The 14873-nt window shown below is 34.9% G+C and overlaps 1 protein-coding gene across 2 annotated transcripts; it reads left to right on the top strand.

Moving 5' to 3' along the window:
- Window positions 1-2079: 2079 nt before the first annotated feature.
- On the top strand, window positions 2080-13274 carry LOC118053586 (protease Do-like 8, chloroplastic). 2 transcript variants are annotated; one of them, XM_035064898.2, is made up of 13 exons: window positions 2080-2439; window positions 2635-2768; window positions 3515-3597; window positions 3715-3813; window positions 8851-8917; window positions 9351-9426; window positions 9549-9615; window positions 9916-10133; window positions 10744-10811; window positions 11113-11192; window positions 12326-12412; window positions 12541-12648; window positions 12890-13274. In XM_035064898.2, the coding sequence occupies exons 1-13, from the start codon at window positions 2249-2251 to the stop codon at window positions 13013-13015; spliced, it is 1404 nt and encodes a 467-aa protein (XP_034920789.1). In that variant the 5' UTR covers window positions 2080-2248; the 3' UTR covers window positions 13016-13274. The 2 variants fall into 2 exon arrangements, with proteins under 2 accessions (XP_034920789.1, XP_034920790.1); XM_035064899.1 differs by lacking the exon at window positions 2080-2439 and having other exon boundaries at window positions 2635-2757.
- The last annotated feature ends 1599 nt before the right edge of the window (window positions 13275-14873 follow it).

Genomic DNA, 14873 nt, shown 5'->3' with positions numbered 1-14873 from the left:
AAGAGGAAGGGTCACCTTCTCTCTCTCTCCTTGCATTTATACTTCACATAAACTGAGGTGGGGTGTTGGGGTTGGGTTAGGGGTGTTCTTGTTCGTGTTTTGGTCTGTCTAAAACTGGTTTTACCCCTCCCTCTTGGCTCTTTAAGACAACCTGATTGTTTTTTTTCTAACTTTCAATTTGGCTGCATCTTTATTAATTATTAATTTATAATTGACAGCGGTTGTGGGGATGTTTGGACCCCCATTTTTTTTGGTGTTTACTTGTTAGCACATGTAATGTATGCTCTAGCCACCAAGGAGCCATATGTTGTGGAAATTGTGGCTGAAAGGATCTTAGTAAGATTTCTCACTGTCTCGGTGAGTTGTTAGAGATCTAAAGACATTGATGGAGCATTTGATATAGGAAAGTCTATAACCTCCAATGTCTTGAAGTTTTTGGATTCTCTATTATGGAAAGAACTAGATAGTAAGAAAAAGTGAAGTGAACTGACTTTTGTTCAAATTCTTAAAGATGACACCACCGATGAATTTTGAAGAAAACTTTAAGAGATACTGGGCCTTTTACATGGCTAATTGATAGGCTTTGGAATTGTTGGAGAAGAGTCCAACTAGTAATTCACAATGGCATAAAAATAGTCTTCTATGTGGTACAATAAACCATTTGATGCTTCAGTCAATAAGGAAGGAGGAGAGATTTTGTCATGAAGGATTTGTATTGTGTATTTTAGTGTTTATGGTTGTTTGCAAGAAATAACAAAGAAGATGAAGGTTGGAACATCAAAGTATAAAAAAATATGCATACTTACCTTGTGGTTCATAGATGTATATTTATATATATGAACTACGTCCCTTTGCTGGTGATAAAGGTAGAAAAAAAATAGGTGTGAGGCTATAAGTCATAGGTAAGATAACAATCATTTAGATTTATAAACCTTAATGGATGGTAGCTATGTGTTCAAAGTAAAATGCATTTTCGTGTCGATGGTGGTTATTGAGCGTAAACAAGTTTAACTTGAAAGCTATCATTTAATGGGTCTAGTTGTGACAAAATTATGTAGGTACACAATATGTATGGTTGGTCCACTAAGGTTGGTCTACTTGAGCCCAACCAAAAGGGAGTCAAGAAATGATCTTAGATTTGGGCATACCTTGCACTAGCCCAAACCAATAAATGGCCCTGGGTTTGGGCATACTTGCCGTAGCCTAACTAAGAGAAGGCAAGAGATGATATCATTGTCCAGGTATGGCTTCCTCTAGCCTAACTACAAGGGGAAACCCACTTCGAATTCTCCTATACATTGGATTATATCTTTTAAAACACATTTAAGGGCGAGGGGACCTTATTCCTAATCATTGATCTAATAATTGGGCTTTGATAATAATGAAACGGGTAAAAGTTATTTTTCTTTAACCTATAGGAGACCTAACAAATAATAATAATAAAAAAAATACAATCAATATTATTAGTGATACTTATGACAGATGCATCTCATTGACAACTTGAGATGCTTTGTAAGAAAGAAAAAACCATTTAAATTAAAAATAAAGGTTATTTCTTGAAAAATAGAAAAATGAAAAGAAAAAAAAACATTTTGGTCCTTTTACGTATTAGAATCATGCTTCTTTGTATTTTACAAGCTTGATAACAAGTTTAGTACTCCTAGTATTGGTAGGAATTGAATCCATAATTTCTTGATAATAATTAAGAGGACATTAACGGTTGTGCTAGAAGGTAAATTGATCAAATTAAAAATATAGATAGATATATTCCTATATATTTCATTTTGTTTATCACTTTAACCCATGGGTAATTTTCCTTGTTATTTCATTGCTACTTTCTTTTATTGAATCATAGAATAAAGAAACAAGGAGGTAAGATGAAAGGTTTTGAATTAGAAAAAAGAAGGCACTTTTTGAATAAAACGACTAAATTAGGGTTAATCAATGCCGGTTAGGTTAAAGGACTCTTCAAATATTTTTAATTTTTCAGGGACTAATGGATTTAAAAAAAAAAAAAAAACAAAATAATGGTACTTGTAGAATTAACCCAAAGCCACAATATAATTGTGTTGGTGTCCACTCAACCCTTATCGCCTCGCCCGCCTCGCCTCTGCTTTCACACTCTCACAGTCCTACTCTATAACCATTTGTTTGATTTCTCTGAAAATAGTTTGCTTTTAAGACCTACAGGACTGGACTCTTATCTGCCTATCTTTTTTTTATTACATTACATAGAAATTAAAAGCAAATGTTGTTAGCATGCAATCGTTGTTGGTCACTACGAAAAAACTGTTGTGGAATATTCATTAACAACATTAATGATGTCCCAAGACACGACAACTACTCTTTGTTTTTGAGTCGCCGGAAGCTCTTGTCCTCCTCCATCTCTTTATCCTCTGATGACGACGTTGTTTCTTCCTACCCCATCTCCATTTCCAGGTTCTCTATCCAATTACGAAGTTTTTTTTTTTTTTTTTTACTGGGTTTCTTTCGTGTTTTTTTCCCTTTCTCTGTGCCCTTGTTTTAGTTCTAGTTTTGGATGTTCATTTTTTTGTACGTTCTCATTATACTGCAATAAAATTATTAATTACATGCTCTATTTTTGGTTTGTTGCTTGTTTGATGGTGTTTATAGGAGGAGTGTAACATATGGAACCAAAAATTTGCTTCAAGTAATATGCAAATGTAGTCCTACTGCAACAAGGAGGATGTTGCTAGCTAGTTTTTTCATGTTTCTGGGTTATCATCCTCCTTCAAGGTACTTGTCAGGTCGGCATCATCAATTAAGTCTTCTAATTTTAGCACTGATATTATTTAGTTATAATCCGATTCATTTCTGTTCCAAAACAAAAACAAATTATTGTATTTATTTGTTGAAGAAGCTTTTTTTGGTAAAAAGATTAGGGAATTAAATCAGATCAAAACTGTTTGCTTCTTGAAATTTAATTCGCGTAGTGACCTTCGAGTTCTTTTTTGATGAAGTTAATTAACCTGACGCTAACTTGTCAATGAAAGTATATGTAGCTTGTGCACTGTTGATTTTATCTGATAAAATGTGCTTTGGTATTAGGGAGCAGCCACAAACACAGGGACATGGGTTTCTCTGTAAATCTCAAAAAGATGTATATGTGCCCATACTTATCTAGACATCATAAATGGGATTATATTCTATGTAGATTAAATTGCCTGTTCTTTATAACATGTTGAGAAGAAATGCAATAATCCCCAGCTGATAGTGAAATTGTCATTTGGTGGCTCTAATAGACATGGCACACACTCAATACACGATGCTGGATACATGTTACGCTGAATTTCATCCTTCGTTTCTAGCTGAATTCAAAGTCAATGGCACACATTTCTTGTTTAAGAAATACAGGATCTGTGTAATTTGGTGCAAGATCATAATCAATCTTCTATTCCATCATTCTAGTCATTTGTTACTTCATACTTGGGGGAAAGTGATTGTGGTTCTCAGTGCTTTGCTTCTGACCCTGGAATAAATTGTTGATATCCAGCCCAAGCATTAGGAGATCCATCTGTGACAATTGAACAAGTAACTCCTCCTGTTTTTACTTCGGGTGCACTCTTCCCTGCCGAGGTTCAACTTTAAACTCTATCAGCTTGTTCTTAGTTTTGGCATCAAGTCATTGATTGCTACATTTCACATTCTTATATCTTAATGCTAATATAGGTTACTATCATGTCTTATTGGCAGGAAAGAATTGTCCAACTGTTTGAAAAGAACACTTACTCTGTTGTCAACATTTTTGACGTAACATTGCGCCCACAACTAAATGTAACTGGGATGGTTGAGGTACTTCAGCACCATATTCTCGTCTTTTTTCATTCTTTAAAACAAGCAAAATCTGATGTGGCCATGATGCCTATGGAGAGTTGTTAAATTCTGACTTCTCACTTTATTTCAGAATGAATTCTTGAATATATACAACAACTACAGATCTATATTAGGACAGCTATTAACTACACATAAATAGGTATTATTGCTAGGTTCTGATTTATAGGATTTATAGGAAATGATATTTGACTTTCTGTTTTTACTCCCTACAAATCAGCTTCAAATCTGCCTTAATTACTTCAGAATCTTCAACACTCCCCCTCAAGCTGATGGAAGAGATCTTTCATTCCCAGCTTGTCCAAGGTGTTTTTGAACACAAGATTCTAAACACCTTTAGTAAGTATATCAGCAAGTTGTTCCTCGGTAGGCACACAAGGAGTGCATATCAATCCACTCTCAAACTTTTCTTTGATGAAATGTCTGTCTACCTCCACATGTTTAGTTCTATCATGTTGCACTGGATTGTGTGCTATTGCAATGGCAGCCTTATTGTCACAATACAACTTCATTGGTTCATCCTACTTGATTCTTAAATCTTCTAGGATAATCTTCATCCATAGTAACTCACAAATTCCAAGTGCCATTGATCTGAATTCTGCTTCTGCACTTGATCTTGACACAACAATTTGTTTTTTGCTTCTCCATGTCACAAGATTTCCTCCCAGCAGAGTATAATAACTTGATGTTGATCTTCTATCTGTTAATGCATCAGCATAGTTTGCATCCATATAGCATTCAAGGTTTAGAGTCACATGATTTTTATACAAAATTCCTTTTCCAGGAGTAGACTTTAAGTATCTGAGGAGTCTATACACTGCCTGGAGATGTGAATCCTTCAAGTTGTGCATAAATTGACTCACCACGCTCATGGCATAAGCAATGTCTGGATGAGTGTGAGCTAAGTAGATCAACTTACCAACTAACCTTTGGTATTGACCCTTGTCAGTTGTGGCTTCTTCCTCATCATTCTCAAGTCTGTGCTTTAGATCAATAGGTGTTTCACATGGTCTGCAGTCTACCATTCCTGTTTCCTTTAGAAGGTCAAGAATATACTTTTGTTGAGAGATAAAAATCCTCTTTTCTGAATGTGCCACTTCTATGCCTAGAAAGTATTTCAACTTCCCCAATTCCTTGATTTCAAATTCTGCTGAAAGTCTTTTTCTCAACTTATCTCTTTCCACATAGTCATCACCTATTATTATAATGTCATCAACATAAACAATCAAAATAGTAACTCCCCCTGAAATGGAGTGTTTGATGAATAAAGTATGATCTCCTTGGCTTTGCCAATATCCCATAAAAACCATGGCTTTGGTGAACCTTTCAAACCAGACTCTAAGAGACTGTTTTAAGGCATAGAGTGCCTTCTTTAGTCTGCAGACTTTGTTGGGAAGAAGGGAGTGATTGAATCTTGGTGGTGGATCCATATAAACCTCTTCTTCCAACTCTCCATGTAAAAAGGCATTCTTAACATCATATTGCTGCATGCACCATCCAAGATTAGCAGATAAAGAAAACAGAATTCAAATGGTGTTCATCTTAGCAACTGGAGCAAATGTCTCTTGATAGTCTATCCCAAATATTCGTGTAAATCCTTTTGCAACTAGCCTGACTTTATACCTTTCTAGGCTGCCATCAGCTTTATATTTCAGGGCATAAACCTACTTACACTCTACTGTTTTTTTTCTCTTTTGGTAACTCAACTATTTCCCATGTTTGATTCCTCCCTAGTGCATTCATCTCTTCTCTCATGGCAGTTTTTCAATTCTCATTTCTTAGAGCCTCATGTAAGGTATTTGGGATAGGTATGGTGTTTATTTTTTAGGGAAAGGCTTTATGTGATGGTGAGAACTTTTGGAATGACATAAAATTAGCTAGGATATAAAGGATTCTTGGTGCATTCTCTTCTTCCTTTTCTAATAGCAATTGGCTGATCAAGGTCAGGAATAGGTAGAGATGAATGAGAAAGTTCATTACCTTGCTCTGGTTCGGAATCTTGGGCTTGCAAGAGAGTCAAATCAGGTTGTATCCTTCTTCTATATACTTGAAGAGGTTTGTCAGCAGTAGTTTCTCCTTGCAGAGTAATATTTAGAGACTCACAAGATGGTGAGATGGGAGATGATTGCTGCCTAGATGGGATTTGGAATGAAAAAATGTCAAAGTCATTGTTAATCATATCTTTTGTGTTGTTTTCCTCCCCCTGAAGAGAAGATTTGTTGAAGAAAGACTGATTTTCATTAAAACTCACATCCTTTGACACAAGAAATCTCTTTGAAGATGGATGATAACATTTGTAACCTTTTTGTGTGATGGAATATCCTATGAAAACACACTTAAGAGCTCTAGCATCAAGTTTGTCTCGTTGATTTTTATGAATGTGAACATAGGTGACAAACCCAAAGATCCTTGAGGGAATTTTAGAATAAAAATTGTTCTTTGGAAAGAATTCTGACAAATAGTTTAAAGGACTTTTGAAACCAGTAACTCTTGAAGGTATTCGATTTGTCAAATATGTAGAGGTTAAAACTACTTCTCCCTAATAATTTTTTGGAACTTGATGTTGGAAAAGTAAAGCTCGAGTAGTTTCAAGGAAATGTCTATTTTTTTTTTTTTTTTTTTTCTAATAGATGATTGATGAATAATCCCTTCTTTTTCAAAGTATGGTGATAAAATCTGATTAAAGTAGTCCCTAGCATTATCAGTTCTAAAACCCTTAATGCTAACCCCAAATTGATTCCTTATCATATTTGTAAAGTTTGGAAGGATATGACTCACATCAGATTTTCTTTTAAGAAGGTAAACCCAAGTCATTCGGGTGCAATCATCAATAAATGTTACAAAACCTTTTGCTCTTGAAATATTAGGAATGTTATATAGACCCCATATATTCGAGTAAATTATAGTAAATGGAGACACAGATCTTGAATCACTTATAGGAAAAGGCATTTTATGGTGCTTTGCAAATTCACAGATTTCACAATGAAATTGCTCAACATCAAGATTTTTAAATAAAGATGGAAACATGTTCCTAAGAGTCTTAAATGATAGATGTCCTAAACGATGATGATGATTCCTAACATCAGTTTTATTAGAATTAACTGAAATTAATGATAGAGAAGGGGAGTTACTACTGTTGCCTTGCACTCCAAGCATGTACAACCCATCCTTGACTCTAGTTTGCCCATTCGTCCTCCCCGTAGCTAGGACCTGAAATATGCAGTGATCAAGGAAGAAAGTTACACTACAATTTATGTCTTTAATTAGTTTCTGGATAGACAACAGATTTGCAGTAAGATTATGAACATGTAATACTCTTTTAAGAGTAAATATAGGATTAAGAGGGATTGTTCCCTGGCCTGCAACTGTGGTTAGAGATCCATCAGCCATTGTGATCTTCTTACTGTTAGGACAAGGATGTGAAGGCATCTGCAGAATAAGTCATATAATCTGTTGCACCTGAGTCAATGACCCAGATGCTGGAATGGTTCTTGTTTGAGGCACTAAAGACATGAGAAACTGGAATTTTACCATTTTGAGCAAGAGAGCATGATCCAGATGGTTTCTCCATTGTGTTGAGTAAGGTTCTTAGGCGTTCAATCTCCTCTTTGTTCAATCCTCTCACCTCTAGGGTGCTGGACTCATGTACTGTCTCTTCTGAATTTGTTAAGTGTGCATATCCTATTGAATGGTTCCATTTGTGTCCTCCATTACTTCCCATCCTTGGTGATTTTCCATGGAGTTTCCAGCAGGTCTCCTTTTTATGACCTGTTTTCTTGCAATAGTTACAAAACTGATCATCTTTAAAGAATTTTCTCCCTTCAGTCTACACCACTTCTGCACCATTCATGTCATCATTTTGTTTCTGCTGGCATCACTTAGGTTTCTGCTATTAGTTATCATCATAGCAAAACCTTTATTATTTGGGACCTCAAGCATCACAGTTCTCCTTCTTCAGCCCTTATTACCGAGAATACCTCATTGAGTGAGGGCAAAGATTCCTTTCTCCAAGTATTTGGACTCGTATTTGATTAAATTCTATGTTAAGTCCTGCAAGAAATTCAAAGATCTTTTCTCTTTCTACATAATTCTTTAAAATCACAACATCATCATTACATTGCATCTTAAAATCCTGATAATAGTCCAATTCCAACCAGAAACTTTTCATAATACTGTAATATTTAATAACCATCATATTACCTTGTTCGGTCATTGAAAGCTTCAACTTAATCTCATAGATTAACGCAGCATCCTCACTTTAGAGTAGGTTTGTCTCACTGCATCCCATGTGTCTTTTGCTGTAACCAGAAACATATAAGGCCCACAGACTTCTAGCATAATAGAGTTCCATAGCCATGACATAATCATGGAGTCTTCTTCATCCCAGAGTGTAAACTTTGGGTCTTCTGGACTAGGAGGATTGTCCATCAAATGATTAATCTTTCCTTTTCCTTTGAGAAAGGTTTTTACTATTTGTGACCACTTTAGATAGTTTCTTCCATTCAATCGGTAGGATGACTATAAACTTTGGAATTCCCCTGATATTTGGGTTTCTTTTGTAGTGTTTTCAGACATGTTTTTTCAGATCTGGACAAAACAAATGGGAAGAGAGGAGGGGAAATCCTAGATTTAGAGAGAGATAGGCTTAGGGAAAAAATAGTCTCGGTTTAGACTCTGATATCATATGGAGAGTTGTTAAATTCTGACTTCTCACTTTATTTCAGAATGAATCTTGAATATATACAGCAACTGCAGATCTATATTAAGACAGCTATTAATTACACATAAATAGATATTATTGCTAGGTTCTGATTTATAAAAAAGGATATTTGACTTTCTGTTTTTACTCCCTACAAATCAGCTTCAAATCTGCCTTAATTACTTCAGAATCTTCAACAATGTCTTCTGCCTACTAAAATGCGAGCTGGTTTCATCTATCATGCAATATTCCTATATGCCAATGCGAACTTGCATAATTCATGTTGTGCCTGATTGCAGATACCTGAAGGGAATGGTTCTGGGGTGGTTTGGGATGAACAGGGACACATTGTGACGAATTATCATGGTAAGACCTATAGCAGGAGATTGAAAATCAAAAGTTTGCAGTGGAAGACACAAATGGAATTTGTGTTCAGAATCTGGTCTATTGCGTGAGATTACATAATAAAGTCTATATGTTCTGATTTTTGTGGAATAACTTATTGTTTTTCTTGGTGTTTTTTTCCTTGTCGATATGCTTTTTCAAGCCTTGTTACTGAACCAAATGCTGCAGCGGGGTTTTTCTTGGGAAACTCAATAAAGTCATCTGCATGTCTTTGTTGTTCTCCATTTTGAGGGCTTTCTTGTTTGAAGTATGAAAAATGAGTTTCATATAGTATATAATTTGGCCTGCTGAGCAATAAATATTTAGAATTATTTAGATGCATGAATCCTTTAACACTGTTGGAAATCTGTAAAACTTGAATTTAATTGTTATTTGTTTTTCCTTTAATGCCCAGTGATAGGAAATGCCCTTTCAAGAAATCCAAGCCCTGGGCAAGTTGTTGCACGAGTTAATATTCTTGCATCAGAAGGGTGAGATTTACAGTGACCTTAGCCTATGCTGGTAAACTGAACTGCAGTCAAGTGAATTATTTTGATAATAATTTATGATTATTACTGCACTAATGTTTTTCATTTTCTATTGTTTTCAAAAGGTTACAAAAGAACTTTGAGGGTAAGTTGGTTGGTGCTGACCGGACAAAGGACCTTGCTGTCTTGAAGGTACATTTTATAGCCCCATGCCTGTTCTTCTATTTTCTTAAAATTCCACTCTTAACTAAGTTTTCCTATGCTGCACAAACTCTCTGCCTTTTTCATGGCAGTTTTAGCTGTCATTTACTCCAATTGTCTCCCGTGCATAATGCATGTACTTGACAAGTTATCTATGCAAGGCATTATTGTTTTGTTTCTATGTTATTGTGCTGCTTAGAGTAGCTGGCTGATGCAGTTTTTATTTTGCAGATATACTTCTTGTATGGTGTTTTGTTTATAACATTTCTGTCAATATCTTTGTGGTGCTAGGTAGAAGCATCTGAAGATCTGTTAAAGCCAATTAAGGTGGGGCAATCTTCCTCTCTGAGAGTTGGCCAGCAGTGTCTAGCAATTGGAAATCCATTTGGCTTTGATCACACTCTCACTGTTGGGGTTATTAGTGGACTGAATCGAGACATTTCCAGTCAAACTGGAGTTACAATTGGTGGTGGAATTCAAACAGATGCAGCCATCAATCCTGGGAATAGGTTAGTCTGGGGCTCACTATAATTGCAAAGTACTAAATTAAAAGAAACTAAAAGGGCTCCAACTTATACTGTAGCATTGTTCATTATAGCCACAAAGTCATTGACATTATGTATTTGAATGGTAAAATGATGATTTTACATTTATAAACATAACATAGTTGGCCTTGTATTAACTAAAGCTCATGAACCATGGTACTTCTAAGAAGGTGGAATATCCTTTTTGGGAATTCATAACCTCTGCAATGCAACTTGAACCCCCTAATACATATTGTTGAGATATTCTTTGTTGTCATGGCATGCATTTTGTCAGCACATAACAGGAAAATATCTAACTGCCAAATTTTAAGGCACATATCTGACCAATGCATAAATTAGAAATGTTTATAAAATTTAATTTCATGAATTATAGTAACACAAAACTTAAAATATATAGGCTTCCTCGCCCTCATGTTCCAAGTTCTGTAGAATTGTTTTTATTCCATTACCAAGTTCCATGTCCTTCTTGTCCTTGATATCTTAAACTATTTATTAAAAAGATTTTCTATGCATCAGTGATGTATAACCATTTCTGCTCTGGCTGTTGCTTTACATATGTAAGTTAATGTGACAGCGGAGGTCCACTGTTGGATTCTAAAGGAAATCTAATTGGCATTAATACAGCAATATTTACTCGGACAGGTATCTTCCCTTATATCTTTTATTCAATGATTTTTTTTTGGGGAACAGCTTTATTCAACGATTATGTAGCACAATTCTCTTTGCCACAACTCTTCTCAGTCACATAATTTGAAGAGAAATGGTAAATTCTGAAAATTGATTGCACAATATTGGTCAGTGCATTTCACTTATGTAGGCATGATTTTATAGAAGTTTCTGTTGGAAGACATGACTGAAGTAGTTGTAGAGGTAACTCAGAAGGCTATGCTTATGACAACCTTGAACTTTCTACTTGGTTTTCATTGCTGGCTTTGTTATGCAGGGACCTCAGCTGGTGTAGGGTTTGCCATCCCATCTTCAACAGTGCTCAAGATTGCACTGCAGTTAATCCAATTTAGTAAAGTAAGTTGTTTAATGGTAGATTCTTCTTTTTCCCTTTTAGGTCGAAGAGAGATACTTCATTCAATATCAAGAAGAGTTGGAGGTTTGGCTTCTAACACAGAAGCCAACATCTGAGACAAGATTCATCCCCACTGATAGCATGATCAATTGGGGCTCTTTAAAGTGCAGCTCCTTCACATGCTCTGAATAAACAAATTGATATTTACAACATTGGAAAACTTTAGCTAATTAAGCAGCATCACGAAGAGCCATATGGATTTCCTTTCCACCCATGGCCTCAAAATTTAGATTATCAATCACACTCTTAGCATCCCCTTCAAATTCCACTTTTCTAAAGACTATTCACAGCATACCCAACAGCCTCTCCAAGTGCCAAGGCTTTGATGTTGGAGGATCTGTAGCTCCCCTTCACACGCCTTACTGTAACCCCGTTACCTGCTGAACAATGAGACAATTTCTTTACCTCCCCTGTTCTGCTGTTTGTTAATTGCTCCATCAAAGTTGATCATAACCGCCCCATTCATGGGATCTTTCCACACTAGTTCTCTGTTGCAGTTCAGATTTTGGTCTCAAACATGCTTTCTCATTTTCCTCGAGTAGAATGTCATCATACTCCTGCTTCTATAATTCCCAGTATTTGGCTAGATGGCAATACTTAGTCATTAAAGCTCAGGTCATTTTTGGCTTTCCATGACCAACATAGAAGGCAAGGTAGCTCCATCATGTCTTTCTCCATCTTCCTGTCCTTAATGCACTGCTCTAGGCTCTCCCACCCTTCTGCAAATGAGGTCACTGCCATTTCATCCACTATAGGTTGCAATGTAGAAATAAGCCAAGCCTTCCTTGCTCTTGGCCATTCTAGCTGCTTTTCAAGCATATTTTTCCCTTGGGAGCGTGTAAGCATGGAGCGTAATGATATTTTTTATTTTGTTGTTAGATCTATTCAATGTGATATTGCAGTCTTGTTTGTTCTATGCAAGCATTGTTTGGGAAGGATCCAGATTAACATTTTTCATGCCTCAGCATCTGGATTTTGTTTCACCATCACCTGCTAATGTCCCAAAAATGGCTACTTCTTTATTGCCAAAAATGGCTACTTCTTTATTGTAATCCATATATTACAACCTTTTTAGGTTGTTCGAGCTGGTTTGAATGTTGATATTGCTCCTGATGTGATAGCAAATCAACTTAATGTGCGAAATGGAGCTCTTATCTTGCAGGTATTGTTTTGGAATTTGGTGTTCATGCTTCCATTAATTAGTAAATTCTCTTTGCACATATGATCCTTATGTATGTTAACATTTTTCTGATAATTTCAGTTTTCCTGATTTACTTTATGCTTTGGTAGGTTCCTGGAAATAGTCTTGCAGCCAAGGCTGGATTGGTACCTACCACAAGAGGTTTTGCTGGAAACATTGTACTTGGGGACATTATTGTTGGTGTGGACAGCAAAACTGTGAGCTATCTCTTGCTGCATGATTATCTCATTTTTTATGGATTACACATTGGGGACATTGTACACAGTGTAGCCAAGGGTTCTCATCGCAAACCTTAGCAGCTGGTAAAATGAGAGTTTGTCAACATAAAATGGGTGGCATTTATGAAAGAAATGGAATAAAATACTGTGTTGATGGGCAGTTAATGCTTAGGCTTTGATATGGAAAAGGTCCACTGAACTCTTATGCTTTCTTCAACAGGTTAAAAACAAAGCAGGATTAGACAAAGTGCTGGATGATTATAATGTGGGAGATAGAGTACTGTTGATAATTCAAAGGGGCAGTGAGGATCTTGAGGTGCCAATAATTCTAGAGGAGAAGAGTTAAAGACAGGAACATACATGTATCGATGAGATATGTTTATTGTTACACATTTCCAAATTGTTAGAAAGGGAAAACAATTTGCATGAGTGCGAATTCGATGACAGAAATTGGGGAGGGGTGGGGATTTCGGAATTAGGGGAAGGCCATTTTTTTTGTTTTATAGCCCAAGACGCTCTTTGATGTAGGTTTTATTTTATTTTATTTTATTTTTGTCTCAGCTAAGACGATTTTGCAACTTAATATCAGAGTTTTAAATTAATTAGTTTGAAGTTTGAATTTAAATTTAGTCGTATATTTACTTACATAAATTTAAATTTGTATTATAAAGTTACATGAATATCAATATAATTAAATTTATTTTTACATGAATAGAAATAATCAAATAATTAAAACAACTTAATGTAAAGTAACTTACTCATTTAGAAAATAAATACTTATATTTATAGAATGATTTATACTTTAATTAAATTCATAAATTGAAACTCCTGAATAATAAAATAATTTTTTGATATTTTTGATTTATAGAGCTAAAATTGCAAGCTTACCTACTTGACTATTACCTATAAAGTTATTGATTATTGATCTCTCATTTATAGAGTTATCGTTTATACAGTGATTTGAGTAGAGTCATTGATTGTTCATTTCCTCAATCTTTCCTGTCTTTCAAGGTTCTTTTCATGATCTCACATTTATAAGAGTTGTTGTTATCTTTTAATTAAATGGCTTGTTACACTTGCTTCCTGTTTACACGTTTCTTTTTTTTATCTTCTAAGTTTTCTCTTACATATAATATTTATTTATTTATTTCTTGTATATTTTTATAGTATAACACTTATCCCCAAAAAAATTGTCCATTAGTTAATGTAAATTAATGGGTATTCTTAATTAATAGGTATGCTAAGAATCAAAATTTGAATTTTACATCAAAGATGTCTTAACAATTTTTGTTAAACATGCATGAATGACAGAGTAAAGATGGACACTATTTTTGAAATGAATTTGAATTTTTGAATTTTTATTATGATTGATTTTTTAAAAGTACTTTCTTTCGTATATTTGTTTGCTCATCTTTTTTATAGACTGCCACTTTTCTAGAATTGTTTCCTATTGTTGTTTAACTCATTGGGAGAGATCTTCCTCTTTCTTCCAAGCTCTTTAGATGGTAAAGATCTTGTTAGGATTTCACAAATCTCATCCTTTATTTCTTCAATCCTTGCTAATGATAACAGCTCTAATTGTACTCTATTTTCTTGTATAAAATTGTGCTTCTAAATGGTTTACGCATGTTACAAATGGTTTATTGTCTAAATGCACAATCTTAAACTTACTTCCATTCTAAAGAAACAATATTTAATATAGAGTTGAGGGAATACAACCATTTACGTGAATCCAATCCCCTATAAGATATTATATAGCTTGGAACTGTAGCCGTAACAAAGAACATTGTTTGAGCAGGCAAGGAACCCACTTTTACATTAACTCCTACCATTCTTTTAGCTTGTAAGATTTCTCTAAAGAACTCACTTATCGCTACCTTAGTTGGCATTAAGTCCTCAACTATTCTTCATCAATTATTCTATTAGTCTTCTTTAACCTTTGCTTAAGATATGCATATCTCTCTTTTAATGACATATATGCCTCTTTCCTCTTCCTTTTTTAAATTTATTTCCTGAAAAGTTAGTTCTTCATATTCTGTTCCAACATGAAAGTCGGCTAACTTGTCTTTCTCTTTTAAACTTCATGGTAATTTTGGTTTTTTTGGTGCCATAATTTAAAAGAATTAATTTGACACTTCCATTATTGTTACCAATTATTTGATGTGAGTTCTTTAATGTATACCTCAACTAAGAGAACTTTTCAA

Source organism: Populus alba, chromosome 4 (genome assembly GCF_005239225.2).
Source record: "Populus alba chromosome 4, ASM523922v2, whole genome shotgun sequence".
NCBI lineage: Eukaryota > Viridiplantae > Streptophyta > Magnoliopsida > Malpighiales > Salicaceae > Populus > Populus alba.
The sequence above is the reverse complement of the archived record's forward strand: the minus strand, read 5'-3'. Positions and strand labels throughout refer to the sequence as shown.